A 25,516-nucleotide genomic window follows, 5' to 3' on the forward strand; every position below is an offset into this window, starting at 1 on the left:
CTTGTGACTGAATAGTATTCCATTGTATATATATTGGAATGTTGCCTTTTTTTTTTTCAAAGAAGCTTAGAAGTTGTCTTGATAAATGTCTGTTTCTTGGGTGAATTACAGATGTAACCATGGAAATATCCGAAACGAAGCATGGTATCAGCAAGGAGCATAAACACAGAAAATGCTGCCTTATAATAACATCTCAAACAAGGGCTCCTTGTGTGGCCTTTAGCAAGACACAGGAATCCTCCTACCTCTGTTTCTCTTCATACAAGAGCAAGCAGCGGCACTCAATTTGTAGGGCTGTTGGTTGTGGTTTACTACAAAGATTTTATAAACGTCGGGGGTCCTTTAAAGCTGAAAGTCCTGTTAAATCCATTAAGAATTCTATATACATTCAATTCCCCAAAGAAATGATTCATTCAGCAAACATTTATGGAAACCTATTACTTGCTAGGCACAAGGCTCAGTACTGTGCGGGATACAGTTATGGAAGACATGATCCCTGCCTGACCTCTTACTATGAAGCCGCTTGTGTTATGTGCCAGAAGCCAGGTACAAACTAACCACGAAAAGAGTCCAGGGGGAGACGCAGGGGCTGGGATTACATCCAGCTGTGGCATTGAGAAACGCAGTCACGGGAGAGGTACTGTTTGAGATATTCTTTGAAGGAAGGATGGGCAGATATTCCAGGCAGAGGGCATAACCTGAGCAAAGACAGAGAGAGGGAAAGGTGGGATGTGTGGGGAGGGAGAAGTGTGAAGTCAGCCTGGCTGAAGCGAGAGCTTGTGTTGCAGAGGAGTAGCCTTAAAAGTCAGTGAGGAGTTTGAACTTGATTTCATAGCTCTGAGGAGTCTGACCGTTTTTTAAGTAGAGAAATGACCTCATCAGCCTATGCGAGATGAATTGGTAGAGCACAAGAGACTGGCAATTGGCAGGGCCGGTGGGGGGGGGATCCTTTTAGAAAGTGGTGAAGTATTGAAGGTATGGAAGAATCTGAACTAGGTGGTGGCCGGGGGAAGAGAAATTCCGGGACGGAGGCGAGGCGTTGCTAAAGTCAACGTGGTTAATTAAGGAAGAAGGGGTTGACATTCTCCAGCCTGTGGCCACTGTGTTCCCTTGAATATCTGAGCTCATTGAATTTTAAGTGAAGGTCTGCCATACTTTTTTCGGTTTCACGTCAGACGCCATCTTGTTTACCACCGTATCATCTGTGCCTGGCACAAGTCCAGCCCATATTGGGAGCTTGGAAAGTATTTGTTGAATGAAGTGCAAGCTTGTTGAATCCCTTTGAGAAAGGGAGAATAAATATGGGGTCACCTGCAGGGTGCCCTGTCACCTCTCTTTCTGCATCTGTACTTCCACCTGCCATTCGGTTTTTACTTAAATATGAATGAAAATTGTACACACCCATGTGGGGACTCTCCGCACTCAACCACATTTTAACTGAGATTTGATGGCGTACACATTGCTGATTTTTGCAAATTTAATTTCATCCCTTAGCTGCACACTGTTGGATGTTCTCCAAATGTTGCATTTTGAATGCTTTTACCCTATATATGGATTTTTTAAAATTTTGCTGAGTGGCCCCTGTTAAATATTATTTTAAAGTAATTAGTGTGATAATCTAGTAATATTCAAGCATTATTTTTTTTTTTTTGGCCTTACAATGTTTGAAATAGAAGTTTACAGCAGATGGCTAGCTTGCAAATCAAAGTATTCTTGGAAACATGATTACCGCTAATAAGGTCATTCCGAGTCAAGTACAAGGTCAGAATCTGCAGAAAAGGGTTCTGTGTAAAAAGTGACTGCCTAGTCCAATAAAAATATACATTTGAAGCTTAATTAATAACTTACTCTGAATGTACAGTGATCTTTTAAAAGTCCAAAGAGTTTGAGCATAGAAGGGCACGGAAAAATTCTCAGAGAAAAAGCCCATGCACTAACATGTTTAAATAAACTTAACTAGAGCCCTCAATAGCTAGAACTGAGTCCAAGTAATCGGCTTTTAAAAGAAATGGGAAAAATGATTTCAAGATGTGTTTTTGAAAAAGGTTCATGAGCTATACCTTGGAGTTTGTGTAGTCAGGCTCAATCTGTTATACCTTCTCCATCTTCCTCTCCTTTCTGCATGGTCATACCTGTTTTTCAGGACAGAAATTGTTGTGGGTGTAATCCTCAGTAATCAAGATATGATTCAGGTTTGGGCACCTAACTCTACTTCCAAGCACAGGAAAGTTGCCTGGAATATTTTAGAAAATTTGGAATATTTTAGAAACATATCTCAATAAAGAAGGAAACTTTAATAATTTTCAGAATTTAGCAGCATTCAGCTGATGTCATTAGTATTTTACAATAATATCTGTAATTGTGACTTGCAGATGTTAATAAGCAACTGACAGATAAACCAAAACTGAGACACTCTCCTTTCTCCCCAGTTCTCAAGACCTCACTCTGGGGGCACAGGACATTTACTCCATCTTTGAAGTATTAGCGATAAAACATATTTAGTCATATTTTACTTGTTGCTCCCCCAGATTTCCTATTCTATGCATAAGAAACGCATAAGAAAAAAATGACATTGCTTCCCAGTCAGAGACTGTAGAGAAGAAGGGAAGGAAGGGAGGGAGGGAGGCAGGGAGGAAGGAAGGAAGGAAGGAAGGAAGGAAGGAAGGAAGAGGGAGGGAAGAAGGAAGGAAGAAAATTCAGAGACACTTATTGAGAAAGGCTTTTCGTTCCGCAATACTTCAGCTCCGTAATAATGTATTTGAAACAAAAATCAGAATAAAGGTGTAATGAATAAAATAGCACACTAATGAAAAGGGGGTAATAGAGAAAGTAAGACTCCCCCAGAGAGAGAATGATTTGTGCCATTTTGATCACACATTTTCCATGTTGAACTCCGTGGCTTTCCTTGAAGCCAAAATGAAGAGCTGTGATGAATTCCAGCTCAGAGAAGTCTCCTTCTCCCGATCAAATGCGTTCCCTCTCCAGGGCACCACTACACGGAGCACCTCAGTCACGTTTGATTTCTACCCTGTGGTTTTTCTGTGGTTTCTAGCGCCATTTTGTCAAGTGCTAGAGCCCCTCATGCCTCTGCAGTCCCGGGAGAGAGAAGATTTGCAAACTCCTCATGGGCAGGTTCCATGTCCTATTCTTCCGCGTGTCTTCCACAGTCTCCAGCAGTCTTTTTTTTTTTACGAAGAGGTGCTTGTTAACCAGTGTACTTTCTTTTATCAGGCAGTGAGAACAATGCAGTTCAACCCATTCTCCCATTTACTGTGGTTGCCAGAAAGCCCCGAGCTGCATGTAAGGCCCCGCTGAAGTAATGAACCGGAGTCTAGAGTTTTGAAGTTTTTGGTAGAATTATTCCTATCATCCCACCTTCCCCATTGCATTGTATCTCTCTTACTCTTTAGGCTTATGATAATGATCTCGCTGGCAGTGTGTCTTTCTTGTAAGTGATCTCCAAGTCTTTGGGGAAGAATGTAGTTGTATAACTAGTGAGGAAGGGGGGGGGCAAGGGGAGGGGCTAATTCTGTGTCTGAATTGAGCATTCGCGGCTTATTAAGCTGTCTGGTTTTCATTTAGATGTGTCCTTGTGTTGCGGTCAGGCCGGTATCGGAAACCGGGGGCCTCGGTTGGAGGTAGGCTTGCAGGGATACTCAGAAATAAACCAAGTGCTGTTGAGACTACTCATCATACAGAAAGGGAAAAAATTAATAACACTTGACACCCCTTAGACCGGTGTTTATTTTCTTCCAGTGAAGAGGACGAAAAGTGTTGTCTGAGATGTACTGTTTCCGTACTGTATCACTGCACGTACAACGGATGAACTTTGTATTCGGTGCTTGCTTTGAGGTTTGGGAATCTATCAATACCTCAGCTTTTGATTATCCATGCTGAAACACCATGGTCAGCATTGGGTTGTTTGCTTATTTGACGTGAAAAGTGGTCCCCTCCTTTTAGCTTTCTTTTTCCAGATGGCTTTTTTGGGAAGTGAGGAGAAGGGGTAATGCTCCCAAATGAGTGTGCTTTCTGCAGTAAGTAAAGGTACTTATTTATTGGAGAGCTGAGAAGAATTTACTAAAAAACCCTTTGTCGCTTAAACCTGGGTACCTAACAAACATTTAGAGAAACACTCTGGGGAGGTTTGTAGAGCAAATGCAAGCAATATGTAATAAACACAGAGCTCTTAATATACTCACCTTTAGAACTAATAGCACTACTTTGTAAGTAGAAAATGAATGTGTTTTCTAAGAGCAATAGAATTTCAAGAAGCCCAATCCTTCTTCTCCATGACCTGGGCTGGCCTTTTTTTTTTTTTCTTTCATCTTTTTTTTAGTTTTAAGTCATCTCTATACTTAGCGTGGGGCTCGAACTCAAAACCCCGAGATTAAGAGTCACATGCCCCACCGAGTGAGCCAGCCGGGCGCCCCAGGACTGGCCTGCACATCATTACTGGGGTCAGAGATATGGGATTCAGATACCAAAATCCCTTCAGTCTGACCTTTTAGAAACTGAAATGCTTAATAAATAGCCAAATCCATTGTTAGGACAGTATTCCCACAGAGCAGAACTTCTCAAGACTCTTGTTCGCACACTAGCAGCACCGACTTCACTGGGAACTTGTTAGAAATGTGAATTCTGAGGCCCCACCCCCCACCTGCTGGATCCGCAACTCTGGGGGTGGGCCTGACGGTGTTGGAAGATTCCGGTGAATGCCGGGTTTGAGAACCACTGGTTCAGAGAATTCTCAGCGCTCTGCATTGTTCCCTCCATGCTTCTGTCTTCCTTTCTGACCACTTTTTCCCCAACGACCTCAGACTTAGGTTCTTGTTTATATTTCAATCCTGCAGACAGAAAGCGGCGTCTGTTCTGGAAGCCTTACGTATCTCTGGGAAACTTAACTCTGTTTCTCCCCTCGAGAAGCACCATGGGGCTTATTGGCTAAGATAAGGCTCTGAGGCATACTGCCCCAAAGACAGCAGTTTAGTTCTGTTCAACCCAACATGTCTCAAAATTCTTTGACCACAGAACCCTCTATTTTGTGGAGTGCACGGAACCTTCTCATTGGTGTCTAAGTGTATGAAACCAAAAAGAAAAAGAAATGATTGTAATAATTTAGATTAGTGACTTTTTTTTGTACCCCCAAAGCTCTACTGTAGGTGTTGCTAGCAAGTGCAGGGACTTGCTTCTGTATATTATAAAGGACATATATTGTAAGGGTAGGAAAGCTTTCCCTTCTGCCCCTCTAGGTTCTCTGGCTGGTGTAAGAATTAAATTGCTATCAGACAGATTAACAGGTCACAAACAAAAGTTAATAACGTGTTCCTCCTGTGTACGTGGGAGAGACCCAGGAAAAATGAGTCATTGCCCACATGGCCCAAGCCATCACCTTACCTACCAGATTTAGCTAAAGACAAAAGGTGACTAGGAAGAGCGCAATAAACAAGGGTATGATCCTTATGCAGATTTAAGACTCTGCCAGGTTAGAGTCGCCCTCCTCTTCTTGGTACAGCCAGCAGGACACCTCACAAGTGGTGTGAAGCTCTGAAAACCTGTGTCTGCTGTTTCTTAAAAATAGTCAGCTTAAAATAATCAATATGCCAAAGAGGTGTAATTTGGGGTGGCAAAATCTGCTCCCCTTCAATATGTGCCTCTATATATGCCTGCATGTAATATACATATATAGTTACTAGTTCTTTACAATAGAAATAGACACATCACATATTCAAACATGTTTCACGTTTATAGGAGTCAATCTTGGCTTCTAAGAGGTCGACTTATTGAGAGGAAAAATAAGAAAAATGAGAAATTAGCTCAAACATGGATAAACAAGTTTATAACAAGATTCAATTTTATTATTTATCAATTTATATAAATAATCAAAATCCCTTTGATCAGGTTGCCTGGGTGGTTCAGTCAGTTGGGCATCTATCTGCCTTGGGCTCAGGTCATGATCCCGGGGTCCTAGGATAGAGCCCAGTGTCAGGTTCCCTGCTCAGCGGGGAGCCTGCTTCTCCCTCTCCTGCTCCCCCTGCTTGCGCTCTCGCTCTCTCTTTCTGTCAAATAAGTGGGTGAAATCTTTAAAAAAAAAATCCCTTTGATCAATTACTTGCTAGTATTATTAGGCACCATTACCATCTTCCCTTATTGTCTATTATTTGTTCTGCTTTATCCTCCTAACTTACCAGGAGAAAATGATTTGCCTGATTTCTTTTGATCATCTTAATATATGTCATAAATAAAATATGGCAGCAGTTGTGGCAATGTAAAAATTGAAAAAGTACCAACCAAAAAGTGTAATGCTCCAGATTTTTCATATAATAGAAATGACTTTGAGTGTTTCATTCATCAGGATTCTAGAGTGAATTTGTGTTCCGTGAGATCTTAAAGTAAGAAGACTGTGATAGTAGGAACGTGTCTCTTGACTGGATAAACTGGTCTCCCAAGTAGGCTTATTGTCAGTTGAAAGAGCGCAATAACTTTTCTTGTTTCAGTTTTTTACAAGGATAAGATAAAAGCCGGGATCTTGTCTTTTTCCTCTGGTCTTTCACTTGCAGTGGGAACAGCAAGTATCCTTGGCTTTTTAACATTGTATATAAATTCCGACCCGGGGCACATGATCATTTCTAGTACTCACATAAGCCAGGATTACCCATATGGTAATGCAGTACCTTTTGTGGGGAAGCGAAATGCTGAAGCATAGTTCGCAATCTGTAGTATTTTTTATACTGAATTCACGGTAACAATTTTAGTTCTGTTGTAAAGAACTAATAAAGAAAAATAACTGTTATATTTTTTTACACTTTGTCCTGATTTTATTTCCAAAACATACAAAGTTGCATTTACTTCCTTTATTCTCTCAAAGTGCCTGTGAGGTATACAGGGCCAGGAATTTTTCCTAGCCAACCTGATTACTGTAACTGGAAAATAATTTAGCCATGATCTAAAGATAATCAGAATCCAGGGCACTTAGATCCCAGTCTAGAACTCTTTCTGATAAAATACTGCTTTCATCTTAAAATTTAGATGTATTACTGCCTTGTCTAGGAACAGATGCATTCGAAATCAAAAGTACGACTAGCCTGTGACCTGATTCCAAACAACTGGTTCGTGTCAACACTGGCTTTGCTATCCTTATTATCTTCCCTATCATACAGTCTTTTTTAAAAGGTTTATTTATTTGAGACAGAGAAAGAGAGCGTGAGAGCCGGGGAAGGGGCAGAGGGAGAGGGAGGGAGAGAGTCCCAAACAGAGTCCCTGCTGAGTGTGGAGCCCGACGCGGGGCTCGATCCCATGACCCTGAGATCACCACCCATGAGATCACGAACTGATCCGAAACCAGGAGTCGGATGCTTAACGACTAAACCACCCAGGCGTCCCTCTATCATACCGTCTTTAAAAGTACAAGTACACTTTTGGAGTCTGCATTGCTCAATTGTCTAGTCTCTTATTATAAGATCCAGATTCCCTGGTGTCATCAACAAATACCTGTAATTCTTTTCTTCTTAAAGCTGTGGAAAAGCCTAAATGATAAGTTGTATTGAATAGAATGCATATGTTCATATTATTGACGTGTTTACCTGGTGCATCTAAATATTGATTTTTATTTTGAAGTCTTTAGTATTCCTTTGTGAATAATGTACTTAACCCAAAATATGCTGGCGATATAGAGAGGAAACAAACATAGCTCTTGTTCAGAGGCTACAGCTAGAGTGCGGAAAAGTCAAACCTTAGTTCCCAGGTCTACACATCATCACCCCGCTCTGCGCTGTCGGAGTATAGACACGCCCTAGTCATTCAAGTCAAATCCCCCACTGAAACTGAGCTTTTGGTGGCCCAGACTCGTGTGAGCTGGTGTGTGTAGCGTCTGTGAAATATCATTTGCCTGGGCTTTCAGTGGAATGAAATGTTTCTGAGGAACACTTAGGTACTGCTTTTCGATAAGGTTGCTGTTTGTCATTGTTCGGAGATTTTCTCTGCTTTGGGATAGTGCGGAACCTCTGGCCCTGAGACATTTGCAGTCTGAGTAAGCCTGCTTCTGAAGAGCAGTAATGTGCTGCTCAAAGATTCTTCTCATAAGGTGGTAACAATAGTCACAAAATGCACACCAGCAATTCTTTCACTGAGCCCACCTCCTTCCGCTCGGTGTCCGTGGGGTTTCTGCTAGACTGTTGCTTTTGTGGGCCCTGGTCATGTGTGCTGAAACTCCCTTACCCCAACCCCTGATAATCTGGCACTGCTCTCCCCCAAACCAACTGGCAAAAATTCTATCATGCCAACCTTTACTAAAAAGCTGTGCTAAGAGAGGACGTGTTTGTACTAATTGTTCTGCCTCGGGAAGGATGAAGGACTTAATAATGCATATAAAGCGCTCTGAATGGTGCCCGGTGCCTGGCAGATACACAATAGAGTTAGCTGGGATTACTGAGGCGAACATTCGGTGACCTTTTCTTACTCGTTTGCAAGTCGCTCGAGATCCCTAGGTGCTTAAGAGGACATCCCACTGCCATACGTTTAGCTATTAAATCATTTCGGGGCATACCTGACAGCCAGTTGATGTGCAATCTCTGGTACAATCTTCGAGGGAAAATAGTGGCCCGGGCAGCAGAAGGGTTTGAACTAGCTCATTCCTCCGTGTAACACGTGCCGAAGGATTGCACAGCGCTAACGTGCTGGTTAAGAATGTGAGCTCCCAACCCAGCGCCCCTCGGTTCAAATGCTCGCTCTGCTCCGTTTGTTCTGTCACTTCGTGGGTGTTTCTTCACCTCACTGTGCCTCAATTCCTTGGTAAAACACTGACCCAGCTTTATTGTGAAAATCACGCGAGGCGACGCACGGAAAGCACTTTGAACAGTGTCCGGCACGTGGCAAATACACTGTCAAGGCGGCTGTCATATTCAGGTGGGAGTGCTGGCGACAAAAATGCAAACCAGACCACACGGTGTTCTGTACATCCCCCGAATGGGTTTTGTCATTATGACAGCTTTCAAGATATTAATGGAAAATATAATTTTACAGGCCCTCAACCTGGTCTCCAAATGTGTGTCGATAATTGTCACACGCTGAGTAATATGTGCTAAAACCGGAGATACAGTTATTCCCCAGCACCCTCATAAATGGTCGGAATCCGTTCACATCCGAAGGATCATTGGACCTTCTGTGCCAGACTCTAGTCTATAAAGTCGATGTAAAACCTAAAACAAAATAAAGCCAATGACCCGCTCCACTTAGCTTTAGTAGAAAAGCAAGTGTAAAAGTTTGGCAGACTGATGTTTTATACTATCTACTTCATTTCACTGTATCATTTTTTTCTGAAATATTTTTCTAGAACAGAATTCGATCTACCTGATAAGAGAGACACAACCTGGACTTTTTTTTTTTTTCAGAAAGTCACATTTTCCGAAGTGTTCTAATTTTATTCTGATTTTCAGGGAAGGCACCATGAAGCTAGAGTAGATCTGTTTTCTTCTATTTTTCCCTCCCTCAAATAAGGATTCCAGGAATTAAGAGGCACCGGTTAGACTCTCACCGTGATTCTAGAAACCTTCTTGTGCTTAATATAGAGGGTACACATAGTTAAAGTGTACTATTCCCCCAATAACTCTTGTTCCAGCTGCTTAAACTGACTTGGGGAGTACAATTAATAGATTTTAAAACTAACTTGTGCTGTTCTTTGCTTTGTTTTATTTTTTTCCGTGTTTTAGATCTGGAGATAGGCATTCTTTGGCAGACGTCATATTTCAACTTCTCCTCTGTAAGGATTATGAGACATTTACGGTTGAGGGATTGATTTATTTTAAAACATAAAACCTCCACTTATCATTTTATCTTCTTTAAACTAACCCCATTTCTAGTTACATTGTTTGTGGATGGCCTTGTTTGGTTCTTTAAATACTAGGGACAGTTTCATCATCATCAAATATTAACTGCTCACTGAGAGCAGATGAGCTTGACAAGGTTCCTGTATTTACTAAGAGCAACTCATTTTAAAACATATATTTTTTGAAAAGTGATCTCTGTCGTTTCATCTGGAACTCTCTCAGTTCTGTTCACATCTCTGAAACACATTTCAGATGAAGCTTAATATACCCGGTAGATACTCAGGCGACACAGAGTAGATCTTTATTTTGAAAAGATAAAACATTTGTATCAACAAGAAAAATTACTTGGTTTAAAAAGGCCACTTTCTTTAAATAGACGATGCGTTTGGAGTTTGGAGTTTTCTTTGGGGATTTGTCTGATACTCTAAAATATCTACAGTTTTAATAAGAAGTTAGCCCAGAGTTTTCGTTAAGACTCTTGGTGATAAAAATATATTACCATTAACAAAATGTGAGCTTCGTCCCTGCCTCAAAGTATTCGAATGACAGTGGATACCACTAAGACTTTCTGCTTGGAAATTGCATATTCCAATTGGTCGGGTGGTTGGGTAGGCATGTAAGGAAAATGCTTATTTCAGGTGGATACATTTGGCCTCCATTTGGGGTTTGACACAGGATTTCACAATTGTGAATTTAGCAAGACCCCGCGAACAACCATTTTGATACCATGCTTTAAAATTTCTTTATCCAAAACACGCCTTAGGTTTAGCAAAAGAGGGACTGATTGTCATCTTTGTGCCTCTAATTTCAAAATGCAAAGGTAAATCAATAACTATACTTGCCCTTTGCATAACCTCTGGGAGGAGGGATCCATGGCTGCCTATAGAGATGTAATTATTTAATGTATTCTCAGTGGCAGGCGTACTGAGCCCTGCAAAGATCAATTGTTTAAATCTGAACAATAATCAGTGCCTTTCCCACCTTATACTCTCCGTACATGTTTGCGAGCTATTTGAAACTTTCTTTGAAACTTTCTTTTTACTCAGAGACAGGAAACTTAATTTTGCCAAGTGGCAACCCCAAGGTTTAAGTCGAGTGCAAAACCAAGACCCTTAGGAATCGAGGGGATGCCAACTACCTCCTTACTTCCTAAGTTTCAGTGCAGTTTAAACTCACTTGAGACCCTTGAGTTTTAAGTCATGGAAAGTGGCAGATGGTTTCAAGGGACAGAAGTCACAGTGTAGGGAAAGCCCGTTAGAGAAGTCCTGAAGTTGTTCCAGACGTTGCCTGGCTGAAGCATTCAAAGAAGAGAAGAAAGCTGGGGAGATGATCGCGGGATCTTTCTTTGTAGCAATCGTAGGGAAAGTCTCCATCTCGTTAGCTGTTCGCTGATCCCGGATAGGCAAAAATGCTCCGTGTCATTTCCACGGAACATCCAGTTCTTGGGTTTCACTGTATTTTTCTAGTTAGGAGGAGAGAAATAGAAATGAAAAGTATGAAGGAAAAACTAACTTGACCTCCCAGATGCCACGGGGCTTGGTTCGAGCTTTAGTAGGAGGAAGTATTAGATCAGCATTTTCCCATAAGGACAGTCCAATGAGATACTGGTAAAAGGGGTTTTATGAAGAAAAGAGGGACGGTTTCTGTGATTCAGCTGTGTTGGGATAGCAGGTTTCTTTACTGTAGGACATAGATGAGAGAGATCCTTTGATACACTCTGGCGTATTGTCAGTCTCCGCGAGGGGAATGTAGTATGCCATTCTTACAAGAATTTCCCCAGGAAACTGGGCTTTTGAGGCTCCCTTCTTGGGAACAGTGGTCTATGGTACACACTCCGACAAATGCTTTCCAGCTTTACTCTGCGTTTCCATCCCTTGTTGTCTATAAACATGTGAACTTCCCCGGTGTAGTACTCTTTCATTCTTTCTGCCCTTACCCATTCTGAGTCTTTGATAATTCCAACAAAGGCATCTGCATCCTTTCTTTGAATGTTTAAGATGGATTTGCTTTTATTCTTTTAATTCCTCCATTTAAAAATGCAGAAGTCATCTATTACATTCTTGCTTCTGCTGCACTCACGGGATATCAGTGTTTTGGTGTGCACCGTGCCATTAAAAACATTCTTGTTTCACAACGGCTTGTTAATAAAGTTATAAGAAAAATACGAAAAAACTGAAATGAAGTTTGGTTTTGAAATTTGGGGGGCAAAAATCAGTCGGATGAGCAATCGTTTGCCTGGCTTTGCTCCGGGCCAAGCACCAGCTACTGTGCTGGGACTAGAACGTCTCTAGAACGTGGCTTCTGCCCTCAGAGAGTTTGTAGGTGAGAGAAGGCTCCCTACACCAGGCATCGTTGTGTACTTACGAGGGACAGCAGTACTCAAAGTGTGGTCCAAGGACCCTAGAGCGTCACTAACACCCCTTCTGGGGTCTGATTGAATTAAGACCTCATTTGCTGTTTTCACGGTCATTCTCTCAGGAGTGGAGTTTTCCAGAGACTGCATGAGAGGTGACGTTGCAACAGTTGAATGCAAAAAGCAAGCGTGAGAGGAGTCTGCCTGCCTAAGGACTTAAAAAAATTGTCAGGACCGTGTCTAGTAACGGATTCCTAAATGTTCACAATTACCACTTTTGTGACATGCCTATTCTGCTATGTGGGATTGCCATTTTTCCTGAATATATGATTTTGTTCATTAGAACTAACCATGCCCCTTTACTTCTCCCTCTCTTTTAATATGAGTAATCAAGAGTTGACTGAAAAAGACATCTATGCAAATACTGGCTATTCGTGCCATTTTTTGCATGTTTTGAATATGCATCTGCATAGATCTTATGTGCGCCTATGGAAACATAATGCTTAAGCCGTCATTTTCCTCGGCTTTAATGGATGACTTTTCCTTGAATTTGAGTATTCCATAGACGAGGCTGAAGGAAAAAAAAAGTTAACCCACCCTCCTCACCCCTCCCACACACAAATAAAACCTTCAAAACACAAAAGCCTCATCTTCCTGTAATAATTACTATGTTCCAAAAATGTGTATAAATTCGGAGTCAGGAGTTAGGCGTGGTGGTCACTGGCCATGGCCCTCTTCGTCCCCACCTCAAGGAGGAGCCCAGGGCAGGCACAAAGTCATTTGAATATACGATTGCGCCACTGTGGGTGGGAAAGTAGAGTGGCTGACGGGTAGGGAGCTGTGTGAAGCTTTTGGTGGGAGGAGCCATGGATTAAAAAATTGCTTTCTCCAACAGCCAACTTCCTTAAATGCCTTGCAGCTGGTCAGGTAAGCTGGGGCTGAGAGTGCCTTCTGCTTTGCTTGGGGTAATTGAAGGCCCTTGTAGAGGCTGGGTGGATTCCATGGAGGGAAATCCTTTTGTCCTTAAGGTAAAGGGAGTAAAATGGTTTTTTGTGGATTTGACTCAAATTAGTTCAACTCACAAGGGTAGAGGAATGGATAGGGAGAGGGTTGCCAGGTGATATGTTAAATGGAGAGCATACCTATACTAAAACATTGTTCATTGCTTGCCTGAAACTCCAGTTTGATTGGGAGTTCTGTATTTCCACTTGATAAATCTGGCAACCATGGATGGGGTTCCGGGCAGAAGCCCTAGCCGGGAAGAAAGGGAGCAAGCGGCTGGAGTCCTCTTTGTCCTGGGTCTGTATCACTACAGTAGGTCACTAGGTGGGGTGTCTAAGAAAAGGGAGGAGAAGGAACCCGAAGAACCCAACATTTGACTATGGGCTGAGAGCAAGACACCCCTTTACGTTGTTTCATGACAAAGCCTATGTCGCTTGCTTTTATGTGTATTTTATTTGTTGGCATCGCAAATTGAATGCCATTATATTTTCCTTCCTGTTTTCTGTATTTTAGTGACATTTTATGATGGCAGCCATCAAACTGCTCTAAAGACAGCCTCCATGAATACTTTGGTAACTAGGTACAGATGTGCTTTCATTGTCCTTGGTGTTAACTGGATTCTGGTTAGCTGTTTTGTAAACAGAGAGGGTGCGTGCTTGAGGAGCTTACTGTTAAACAGATACTCGGTTACTATTTTTCCAAGCACGACTGAGGGTATTCGATTAGACCACTGCGGGCAGGCGGGGGTGAGGGGTGGGGCGTGGGAGCAGCGGGGACATAGAGGAAGGGGCAGGAGGCAGACTTGAGGTATTGATGAGGCGGGCTTGGTTTCACAGGGAACAGCCACAGTGATTTTTAGTGTTATATGCTCTTCAAAAAATTTCACGGAAAAATTTAAGCTCATGGTTATTTGAAAGCAAATATTTAATGTGAATGCAGCGGAATGGGGAGGGGGCGGGTCTTGAAGTATAGCGGGGACGTTTTTCTTGTAAGAAGCCCGCCTATGCAATAGAGACCCACAAGAAGGCCCCACCTGATGCGATTGACCTAAAGCCATATTCTGCCTCTATTCTACCTCTCAGTAGCTTTCGGGGGTTTTGACTTGCAGGGTGTTCAGAGAAATGCGGGTTGGGGCGAGCAGCTGGTGAAGGCAGTGTACTGGAAGCCGCCCCTGGAAATGCAGTGTTCCCCTTGAGCGACTCAGGTGCTGATTACCTATGAAGCTGCTGCGGGTTCCTTTATTCGGCTGCGTGGGGCCCTATGGCCTGGGGAGTTCTTGTGGCTACAGACCCCTGGAATCAGACCAGGGTTTGTGTCTGTGTGCCTTTTGGATTCCGGATACTTCTGGCTTAGTTATACTGAATTACCAGGATTTTTCAGCCGTCATGGTCACATACACCTCAGAGTATATATTCATTAAAAAAAAAAAAGAAGAAGGTATGAATTAGCTGTTTTCTAGACCTGAATAAAAAACCAATCATTTGGGACAGACAGCCAGGAACAGCCTTATTCGTAAGTTGGCTATTGTTCTCCTGTTGGAGGAAGAGAAAAGAACTTAATGGAAGGAAACAGCCAGAGAAGCAAGTAGGCTTCTTCTTCTTCTTTTTTTTTTTAAGATTTATTTATTTATTTATTTGAGAGACAGAGTGAGCAAGCGAATGAGAGAGAGAGAGAGAGAGCGCGAGCAAGCGCACGCACAAGCTGGGGGAGGGGCAGAGGGAGAGGGAGAAGCAGACTCCCCTCTGAGCAGGGAGCCCAACATGGGACCTGATCCCGGGACTCCGGGATCATGACCAGAGCTGAAGGCGGATGCTTCACCGACTGAGCCACCGAGGCGCCCCAGCCAGTAGGCTCCTAAGGCAGACTTAGTGTTACTCCCTAAAAAATCATTCTCACAAACTTTATTCATTCACTCAGCAAACTTATGGAGTGAACACTCTTCTCCAGGCACAGAAACATCCCTGGAGGTTCAGAGATGAGAAAGATAGAGTCCTGCCTTTGGATAAGCTCAAAGTCTAGTGGGGAGATAGGCATGCAAACAATTTATCGATGTGCACAGTGATAAGTGCTGGGATAAACCTGAGTGCAAGGCGCAGGTGGAGGACAGAAGAGGGGGAGGTAAATGAGAGTGGGGGTGGGGAGAGGAGTCCCGGCAACTCTTTACAGGGAAAGAGTCATTTGAACTGAAAATCCGCATTGGGGAGTGCGAGCCTGGGAACTTGGCTTCTGTCCTTACTGAGCTGCTTGGGAAGTAGCACCAAGTCCTCTCACTTCCTTGGTCTTTACTTTCTCAGGAAGATAAAGGCGCACGAGATGTTCCTTAAAATCCGGTTCAGCCCTAAATGTTACAAGCTGGTAATCAAGCTATCTTAGTGGACTGTTCCAGAACAAATCATCATCGTTGAGCCCTACTTCCTTCATCTTTTTGGAGGTCACCATTTGAAAGCTTTCTTGAGGCAGATAGGCAAGAAAATTCTTCTGCCCTCCTCCCAGCTTCTGACGTGAATTCAGACTTGGTGTCCGGTTTGCGCCAAAGTCCTTGCCCAGTGTGTGCGTAAATGGGATGTCAAGAAAGCAGTTCAGTAGCATAAGGAAACGAGATGCAGAGCTGACTGCAGTGGGGGGGGGGTGCTTGGCTGGCCCTCTCCATGGGGGTGTATGTTCAGCCTCATTAATCTTGCCTTCAATATTTTCAGGAAATGGTTTATTAAAGACTTTAAAAAAAAGATTTCTTGTCTGCATCCCAAATTTAAATTACAAGTTGTATGTAAGATTTAAGGATGCTCTTTATGCATATTTATCAATGTTCATAGATGGTATAATGTTGGAGGAGAAAATGATGCAGATTACATCCATTTTTAGAAAGACAGAACCCTAAGAAGAAGAAAGTGGAAAATTAGCCATTAGTATGCTGACATCTGGCTAATACTCCGTTTATGTTGATGTCCCCTCACTTTTAGCTCCTTGAGATTGTTCCTAGCCTTTAAATAGGTCTTGGTGGTAGGAACCAGGCAACCTCAGACTTGTGATTTGTAATTCTCGAATAACTGTGACTTCCTCTGAGCAGCCGTGTCTATGCATGTAAGTATGTGTCAGTGGGGCACTGTGATCAATAGGATTTTTCATTTAACACACGATCATTAAAATGAAATAACATAATTTGTTTCATAGAACAAATCATCTGTTCGTTGCCTCTATTTAACATTTCACTTTAACTCTTGGTTGCCTAGCAGAGCTGTGAGGTGTCTTTGAAAAGGTAACCCAGTTATCATTGTATTTGAGGGGAGGGGTTCCCCCCTCCACCCCCCTCCCCGTAAATCCAAATGTATTTGAAGAAGCCAGTCATTCTGCAAACAGCTGTTTCTGTTAAGATACTGTGACTGACAAAGGGTAATTTTCAGCTTCCTAGGGTCCTTTTCTTATTCTGATGGATGGTAGAGCTTTCTCTTAGAAACATAAAAAAGTACATTTCACAGGGTTTTTCTACCACCAAGTGCATGGGAAATCTTGGATCTGACAGACTCACTCTCATAACTCCCAAGACTTAGGTGGGATTTGAATCTCTACAATGCTACTTTTCTCTCTCCGTCAAAGGCTTTGTACTCATTTGTCAAAAGCCTGAAGGTAGGAAAAAGGAAATAGATTGAATTGTGGAGGTTTTACAAATGCTCGGCAACTTTTTCCTTTGTCTGTCATCAACTTTTTGATGCAGATGTATTTCAGAAGTTTCATTGACCATTTTCTCCCCCTGCTGCTTTTTGGGTGCAATTTCAAAGCGAGTAGATGGGAAGGGGGAACTGGAAGATTCATGGGTGGAGTGGCTCTTATTTCAGCCAAGAACCACTTTGCTATTGAATCACTTTGCTATTTTCTTAACTCAAGAACATAGTGAAAGGCTAGATGAGAATGATTTGTTTTTAAGGCCAAAGGAAATGGAAAAGAAGTGAAATCCAGGCAAGCATACATGAACTTGCATGCTAATCTTTGTGATGCTTTTTAAATTTTCCGTGTATATGTAGGGGAAGCAGGAGAGAGTTCTTTCTCTCTTTTTTTTAAAGATTTATTTATTTATTTTAGAGAGAGTGAGAGAGAGTGCGCGTGTGGGATGGGGGAGGGGGAAGAGAGAGAGAGAGAATCAAAGCAGACTCCCTGCTGAGCGTGGAGCCTGATGTGGGGCTGAACCCCACGAGACCAGGACCAGAGCTGAAACCAAGAGTTGGAAGCTTAATGGACTGTGCCCCCCCAGGCACCCCATAGAGAGTCCTTTGTCTTGACTAGCCTTAGCTGCTGTGTTCCGGATAGAGCCAGCTCTGCTGGTGGTTGGCAACATCAAAGGTACAAGACTTGTAGAGTCCTTTATGACATGGTCCACTGAGCGCATGGCAACTCGGAACCTGTGCGTCTAGAAGGAGGACTTGGGACACCTTTGACGTGGCTTGGGAAACGTGAGGGGTGATTTTTTTTTTTCAGACCAAGATAGTCTCTGGGCTGTTACAGACCAAGTGTGATAGGATATCTTGTGACCCATTCAAAATGCTTAGCTGGTCTAAAGAAAACACTGGGACCTTTCTAGTCATTCGTTTTCCAAAGGCCAAGAACAATGGGTGATTACATACTGTGCTGGGCAATCCCTCCCCTGCCTCCACCCCAGCCCATCCCCACCTGTTTACCAAAGCTTCGATCCCCTACAAGGACCAAAAGCAAATGTCAGCAAATGTCAAAAACAAAGTTTATCCCCCCCCACTCTAAACGCCAGTTAAAGTGTTTTGGCCTATAATTAAGTTCGGGCCTCTTGAAGAATGAATACTTTACAGAAGAGATTTGTTATCACCGAGTGCTGTGCATATAAATATGTTATCCTGAGTTCCAAAGTCATTTTGAAAACTTAAGAGCCTTGGTTTTCTTTTGAAATATTGTGTTCCACAGATAACATCGATATTACATTATTTGGTCTCATCATCTATTGTTTGGATAGAAAAATGCAGATTTTTTTGTCTTTTATGAGCGTTCTTTAATATAAGCTGCGGTCTCTGGTAAGGTAGTATTGGTCTGCATTTGCATTATTATAGAATTAAATTATGGATTCTGTCATTCAAAAGAGAATGCTTTATAAATCAAGTAAAATCTCATAACTAAGAAGAGTAAGTTGTTTTTAAGTCTTATGGGGCCTCATATTCCATACTTTAGTTTTACAGCCTAACTTGATGTAATTATCAAAGTGTAATTCTCTTTTCTTTTTCTATTTCTGTGTACTGTTTTTGCTTTGTACAAATGTCATTAGTTTTCCAAGACAAAGCTTAAGGAAAGTTATTATATGTAAAGGACAGTAATATAAAAGCACAAAGGCAGGCTATAATTCTTTATCTCTAGATTGGCAGGAAATGTGCCAAATACACCGTGTTCTTTCCCTCCCTTGCTTCCTCCCCCTCTCACTGATTGCATTCAATGTAAATGATGTTAAAACTCTAAATTGTAACAATGGTAAAAACTCTAATGTATTCCTTTTTTTATTGTTTAAACTGATCTATTGTTTGGAACTCCTGAATATAAGAGACAGCCCTCATTATAAAGCTTTTTTGGAAGGGGTTACAAACTGTGTTCTGTGTAAACGTCTGTGGTTGTGTTTGCCACTCGTCTGGAAAAGCTATCAAGGTGGGTTTGCAGTCCTAAGGCAATCCTGCTCAGCAGGTGCCTTCTTTCTTTTTCCACTGCTGCTCTGTAACTGTCCCAAAGCAGGGAATCTTAGCAATGGCCCTAAATGTGGACGGCGCAGGAAGAGGAAAAATCGTCTGCGGAGAAGGAAGGTCAGGAGTAAGTTATTTAGACCCGGTTAGGGGGCAGGATCTCCAAATGCAGCTGCACTTGGTGATGAAAAGCACTGAAATTCCAAAGAGGGAGCAGAGGCAGAGACAGAGATTTACGACCTGAGCCAGTGCAGTGATAGATGAAAATTTACAAGAACTTCATTTCTCCAGGGAAGAGAGATTCGAGAGGAGAGCAGAGGATTTCAGACTGAACCTTGGGGAAATCTTAATGTTAGGGTGTGGGAGGAGGAAGAGAAACCCCCCAGTATAAACTAGCATGCTTGGCAGTGGAAGCCACCAAGCATCACTGCTTCCCGCGGGGCTGGTAATTCCGAGCCAGAGAACTTCCGTTACACTGGGTGGAGGGTGGAGAATCTAGGAAAGAAAATCCTCGCGACTTTGCTTTGGCGCAGGGAGTGGTAGGTGTAAAATGAAGCTTATGTTTTCTCATAGGGGGCAAATGAGTGAGGGGGGACCGTCCATTATTGTGTTTTTGAGCACATAGAAGGATTTCCTGACAGTCCTTTTTTTTTTTTTTGAATTCTTGCACCATCTTTGGTGCAAAATGGCGATTTTATTAAAGCACAGGGACAAGACCTGGTCAGAAAGAGCTGCTGCCCCAGGTTGTGAGGGGTGACTGATTATATACTTGGCAGTTGGGGGTAAGGAAAAAAGGAGGTTTAAAAAAAAACTTTCGTACAGTCCTTTTATGTGCTAAAATGATATAGCTGTTCCCAAGCTACTTTTATGCAATCGAAACGATTGGGTTAATACCGTTCTCAACTCTTCCTACCAATAAATTCTTCCTTTTCCAGGATATGCAGAGGAATGTAAAGGTATGTTGAAAGTAAGATATGATTTGATTTTCTCAATCATTTAATTTGATTAAAATTCAGTCAATCATCAGGAGAAACGAAGGGACAAAACTGACAGAAAAAAAATAGTGGCTCCTTTGATTTCTCGAACTATGTTCTAAGTTATACTCAGCTTCTTGCCGTGCATCTGGACTTGCATTAAATGTAGCTCTATAAAGTCTTGAAGGACACACCTTGATTCGCAGTGAAATGATAGGAATGCTTTGACGACAAGATAACTCAGTGTGGAGGAGTGATTGCAGAAACGGTTTAGCCATCTGAAGTAAGGGAAATTCGTAGCATCTGTTAAAAACGCTTGATGAACTAATCCATTTCTCCGGCGGATTCAGGTGGCCTAGCAGCTTATACTCTTGGGTACTCCCCCCCAAAACGGCTGCTTTTTTTCTCCACCCCTCTTTCCAATAAGCTCATGCACTGGGAAGAGTTTCAGCATCGGTGGGAAAAAGAATTGCTTGCAGTTGTGCTTGTCTGAAAGGGTTATGGGGGGCCTGGTCATACAAACGAGAGATTCAGTAGCCTCTTTGTATAGTGCTCACGAGTTAAACAAACACAACAACAGGTCACATTTGGCATTGTGAATCTCTGTCCAGTGACATCCTTTGGTACCACATAGTAGACACGGTAATTAGCGGCCATGTCAGCATTTAGGCAACACCAAAGGCATATTTGATTGCCCCGGACTGACATAGGATCCTGTCTGGAAGTGCGTAAGCCATCAATAAAACATTGAAAGAGTCGAGACTCCAAAATACACTTTGGTCTCAATTATCCAAGTGATGTAGGGCCATTGCCTCTGGAACCTGAAGGACAACATGACTGCCAGGTATAAAGATTTATTCTCTTATCGATAAACAGAACATCAGGCGATTTCAGGATGTTTCTCACGTTATATGGATTCAGGAAAAAGAACTTTAAAATTGTCCAGAAAAATGGATCTAAAATTTATCAGGTATATTTACGTGTATATAGTTGCCTAACATTTTCCCCCAATTTCCTTGATTGTTTCTATATGCAGATCCAAATCCTGAATCTTATTTAACATGCATGATTTTACATCTCATGTTAGGAAATTTTTTTTTAATCTGTAACATTATGAGGTATCATGGTATTCCCAATATTTTATGTTTTTTTAAAGATTTGTTTATTTATTGAGAAAGAGAGAGAGATGGTGGGGGTGGGCGGAGAAAAGGGGAGAGAAAGAATCTCAAGCAGACTCCCTGCTGGGAGCATAGCCTGCCCTGGGGCTTGATCCCACAGCCCCAAGATCACGACCTGAGCGGAAACCAAGAGTTGGGCGCTAACCGACTGCACCACCCAGGCACCCCCTAATATTTTATGTTTTAAACGTAATTTGATGCATATCAAAGCAGGGCAGAGCAGGGTGGCTAAGGGAATGAGTTCTGGAATCAGACCAACTGGGTTTTAATTCGGGTTTTGTCACTTTATAGCGGCGCAAATTTCTCTTAGTCTCGGCTTCCTCATCTGGAAGGTGAAGATTATAAGGGTATCGATCTCAGAGGGTTGGTCCAAAGACTAAACACGTTCATTCTAGTTCGTGCAAAGTGCTTAGTGCAGCACTCCGCGCATGCGTGGAACTGGACAAACTTTTGTTACTTTGTTACCAGATTTTTCGAAATACCAGTGTGCATTCATCTAATTCTTCATTTTCAGGGTCGGTGCGCTAGAGAGAACTGCAAGTACCTTCACCCTCCTCCACACTTAAAAACTCAGCTGGAAATTAATGGGCGCAACAATCTGATTCAACAAAAGAGTGCCGCAGCCATGTTTGCCCAGCAAATGCAGTTCATGCTCCAGAATGCTCACATGTCATCACTTGTAAGTCACCGCTATTGAAAATCTGTGCATGTGTGTCTTTTTTTTTTTTTTTTAAGAATATAGCCCTTGCCGGGCTTTCGGGAACTTAGTTACAGAAGGATGTAGGATGCCAGCCAATGTGTTAATTGACGCTACGAAGCTGTTCTGCTTCTGAGGGGAGCATTCGGGTGTGTTGGGTTCAACACCTGGGTTGCATTTACCATGAATTCAGTTTATAGAAAAATATTAATTAAAGAAGCAGGGGCATTTAAAGATGAGGAGGAGGTCTGATTGTTATTACAGGTAAACCGTTGAATTCTAGGATATTAATCCAAACAAATTTCCTCGCTCTTTCATGGTAGTTTTGTTACTTTTTAATAGGCTTTTTATTTTGAAATGATTATACTTTGAAGGAAAGTTGCAAAGACAGTACAGAGAGTTCCCATATTACCCCTCACCCAGTTTCTCCCCCCCCCCCCCCCCGGTTAATTTCTTATGGCATATTTGTCAAAATGAAGAAACTGACGTTTTACACATTGCTATTAATTAAACTCCAGATTTTATTCAGAGTTCATTAGCTGCCCATTAGGGTCGTCTTGCTGTTCCAGTGTTGAATCCATGGTACCACAGTGCATTTATTTGACTCCTGTCTTCCTTTCTCAGTCTTTCCCTGTTTCCCATGACTTTGACATTCTTGAGGAATCCTGGCCAGGTATTTGATGGTGGTTTAACTTAACCCAGCCACAGAGTTTCCCTTTGCAGGAATTAAAAAGATTATGCTGCCATTTTAGTCCAGCGTCTGGTATTTTTATAGATCAATGAGTTGAAATGGATCCTTTAAAAAGTAATTTTGTCCTATTGAGAATTCATCTTGTCCTGATACCTTATAATATAAAGTTGCAGTTTCGTCTTAGACCTTTCGTTATCTAGATACCAATTGGAAAGGGATATGTTGTCTTCATCTGTTACCCATTTGGTCAGTGACTATGTAATAAACTCACTGAAAGCTAAAGACCATATAGCTTTTCAGCTATGTAGTATGTAGATGGATACAATGAAAGTGTGCTCTCAGCAAAGCCTATCTCATTATAAAATTGATTCTCAGAATTCAAGGAAATCAGTGTGGACAGGGCAACCCCTTCACTGGTATATATTTATAGTTAGTACACATAACAGGTGGCATTGATGAGTCACTGCAGTTTTGCACCATGATCTTCTTTTTCCAGAAGGTCCAGATGGCTTTAAGTAAAATGAGTAGATTTCATTGCCCATATTAGTAGTTTGCCAAAAACGTTTGCCTTAGAACTCAGTGTGATTAATTACATTGATAAATTAGTTCCCAGAAGGTCATCAGTGAGCTCCTCTGAGCTCTTCTTTGACCTTTCATAATACTTCATATGGTTGAACTCCTTCTGCAAACTCTTTCGTTAGCTTTCACACACTGCAGTATTTTAGTTCCTCCCTATTTCTAAAGGGGTAGGGAAGAGAAGCTGTTCTAGATTCTGGGAATAGTATGAACAAAACCACAGAGAAATGAATGTGCGGGGTGAGTCCAGAAAATATGAGTAGTAGGGGAATAAAGCAAGGAAGCTTTTCACCCACCGTTATTACTACTCTTGGCCTCTCGTGGATGTCCCCAATTTCAGACTGAGTAAAGAATGGGGGCCAGATTGTATGACACACCTGAGCCCAGCATGTGTTTTTTTCCTTAGGTCAAGAGACAAGCATTGGGGCATCAATCAAATGCCCGGTTTCAGGGAATCAGAGAGCAAGGCCTGGGACAAAGTAGGGGTAAAATCAGAAGGCAGACTATTCATCTTCTGTTCAGCCTCCAGGAGAGTCTTTCCATTCCCTGTCTCAACCATTCATGCATTATTGATCATGCTGACTCACCCTGGAGACTAGGGAGTGGCTTTTTTTAGAGTCCAATAAAAGATCTATTGAGTTCTCCAGCCTCTTGTGCTTTCTAATTGAATTCTCCATGCTTTCTATGATAGAATACATTTCCCTTTTTTTTCTTCCATGAGGGTAATTTCAGATTTCAGGCTGCAGAATATGATTGATATGACTCACAGGAGTGCAATTTATTTTATAGCATATCGTAAGATACAAGACATTACTTAGAAGACCCCAGGGAACAATTGGAAATTGCTTTTCTACCTTGTAGATTATTTAACAATAGCTGTTGTGATGTGATAAACTGATAAAAGATTAATTTCTGCAGTTATTATGTATACAAAAAACTAACCCCGAGATGATTGATATGATCCTATTTTGTGGTCTAGAAAGCTTTGTAGGCGTGTTGTAATTGCACTAGTGTGAGCAATTTTAAGTGACATTTACCAGTCTGATTTGAAAGAAATGTTCTTTATTATGGATCTTGATATTACCATGGAAGTAACATATGATTTTACTTGATTTTTCGGGTATTTACGCTCCCCAAACAACTCTCTATCCCTTTTAACCACCCCCCCACCACCCTGATAATCTGATTCTTCTCCCTAGAATAGTCAAGCTTTTGTTTAAATTTCCAGTTCTGATATTTGTATGGTTGCATATTAAGCCCCATTTGGTATCACTGGCTTGAACTTCAGGTCTTTCCACAAAGCTTACTTCGATCCGTTTCTAGGATACCAAGAGAGCACATCTGCTTTCGGAAAATTGAGTATGGTTTGCTTATTATAAGCCCCAGATAAAGGGAACGTCAACCTAAATGGGATGGTAGCTAGAGAACAAATTCTGTTCAGTGTGACTGAACAATGAGTAAAAGCCACACCTAGTCAATTTGGGTGGAATGCTTGCCGTAGCAGGCAAGTTTGTTCACTGTATTTAACAGGTCTGAATTGACATTTGCTAGTATGAAATTCCGCCCCGAAAGCTTTTGTTAGCTTTATTAAGGAAGTTTAGCAAGTGAGACAAAGGGCGTGACTCCCCAGTGTTTTTCGATGCAGTTAAGAGATAGTTTGATGTTCACAGCAAAAAAAAAAAAAAAAAGAAAGAAAGAAAGAAAGAAAGAAAGAAAGAAAGAAAGAAAGAAATCATGTTTAAGAACTCCCCTGGCATAATTAGGAGGCAAACAGGAGCCCTGTAGAAGAATTTTAGGGAAATCAGACACACTGGATCGCTCTCAGGCAAACTAATGTTTTTAAATTTCAATTTCACAACCGGAAATGTTCATTACAGGAGGAAGGATTCTCACTGGTGGATGTAACGTATGCATATATAAACTGCATATGGTGTCATATGTCTATTAAAAACATCTCTGATTTAGACATTTTGCATAGTCTAGACCTGTCCATGTCTAGTAAACCGCTTTAGTTTCTCTCTTTGTGGTGATGCCCATGGAAACAGTTCTTTACACGCAGGTGAACTTGACTAACCCAGTCAAGTGTATTCACCTGATGATTTATATAGAGGTTATTGGTTCAGCCATTGGGGTGTGCCAAGTCCCCTGGTCTGCTATATGTTTTTCATGGCTTGCATTCCTGTGGCCAAGGTAGGGTGTTTCAAACCACAGAGGCTATCAACATGGGTTCCACTCCAGACTTGTCCTTCATTGCAAATAGTATCATCTGATATCTGTCTGAACCCTCCCCACCTTTTCACATCATGTCTATAACTCTGTGTACCAAATACATGGATACATTTCCCATAAACAAGCTCGTATGTTTATCTGACATTAATATAGCAAGGAATGAAGGTGAGGTAGCGTCTCAGAACCAAAAGGGGTAAAACTAGGAAGTTCCATTAGCTAGGAGGAAGGGAGATACACTGACAAGTAATAGCTAGAGACCAGCGTTTTGAATGCTTTTTTCCCTTAATTAATTAGGAGCTATAAGGTGTTGT

General features: G+C 41.9%; 1 protein-coding gene across 7 annotated transcripts in view; it reads left to right on the plus strand.

Annotated features, from left to right (window-relative positions):
• The window catches only part of MBNL3 (muscleblind like splicing regulator 3), a 107,310-nt gene that overhangs the window by 54,117 nt on the left and 27,677 nt on the right, over positions 1-25,516 (plus strand). For all 7 annotated transcript variants that reach the window (XR_008960379.1, XM_048213627.2, XM_057315085.1 and 4 more), the window contains exon 3: positions 21,527-21,691. Coding sequence is in view for 6 of the 7 variants with exons in the window: in XM_048213627.2 (XP_048069584.1) it covers positions 21,527-21,691 (165 nt within the window). In the remaining variant the exon portion in view is untranslated. The remainder of the gene's footprint in view (positions 1-21,526; positions 21,692-25,516) is intronic.

This window comes from Ursus arctos, chromosome X (assembly GCF_023065955.2).
Source record: "Ursus arctos isolate Adak ecotype North America chromosome X, UrsArc2.0, whole genome shotgun sequence".
In the NCBI taxonomy this organism is placed as follows: Eukaryota; Metazoa; Chordata; class Mammalia; order Carnivora; family Ursidae; genus Ursus; species Ursus arctos.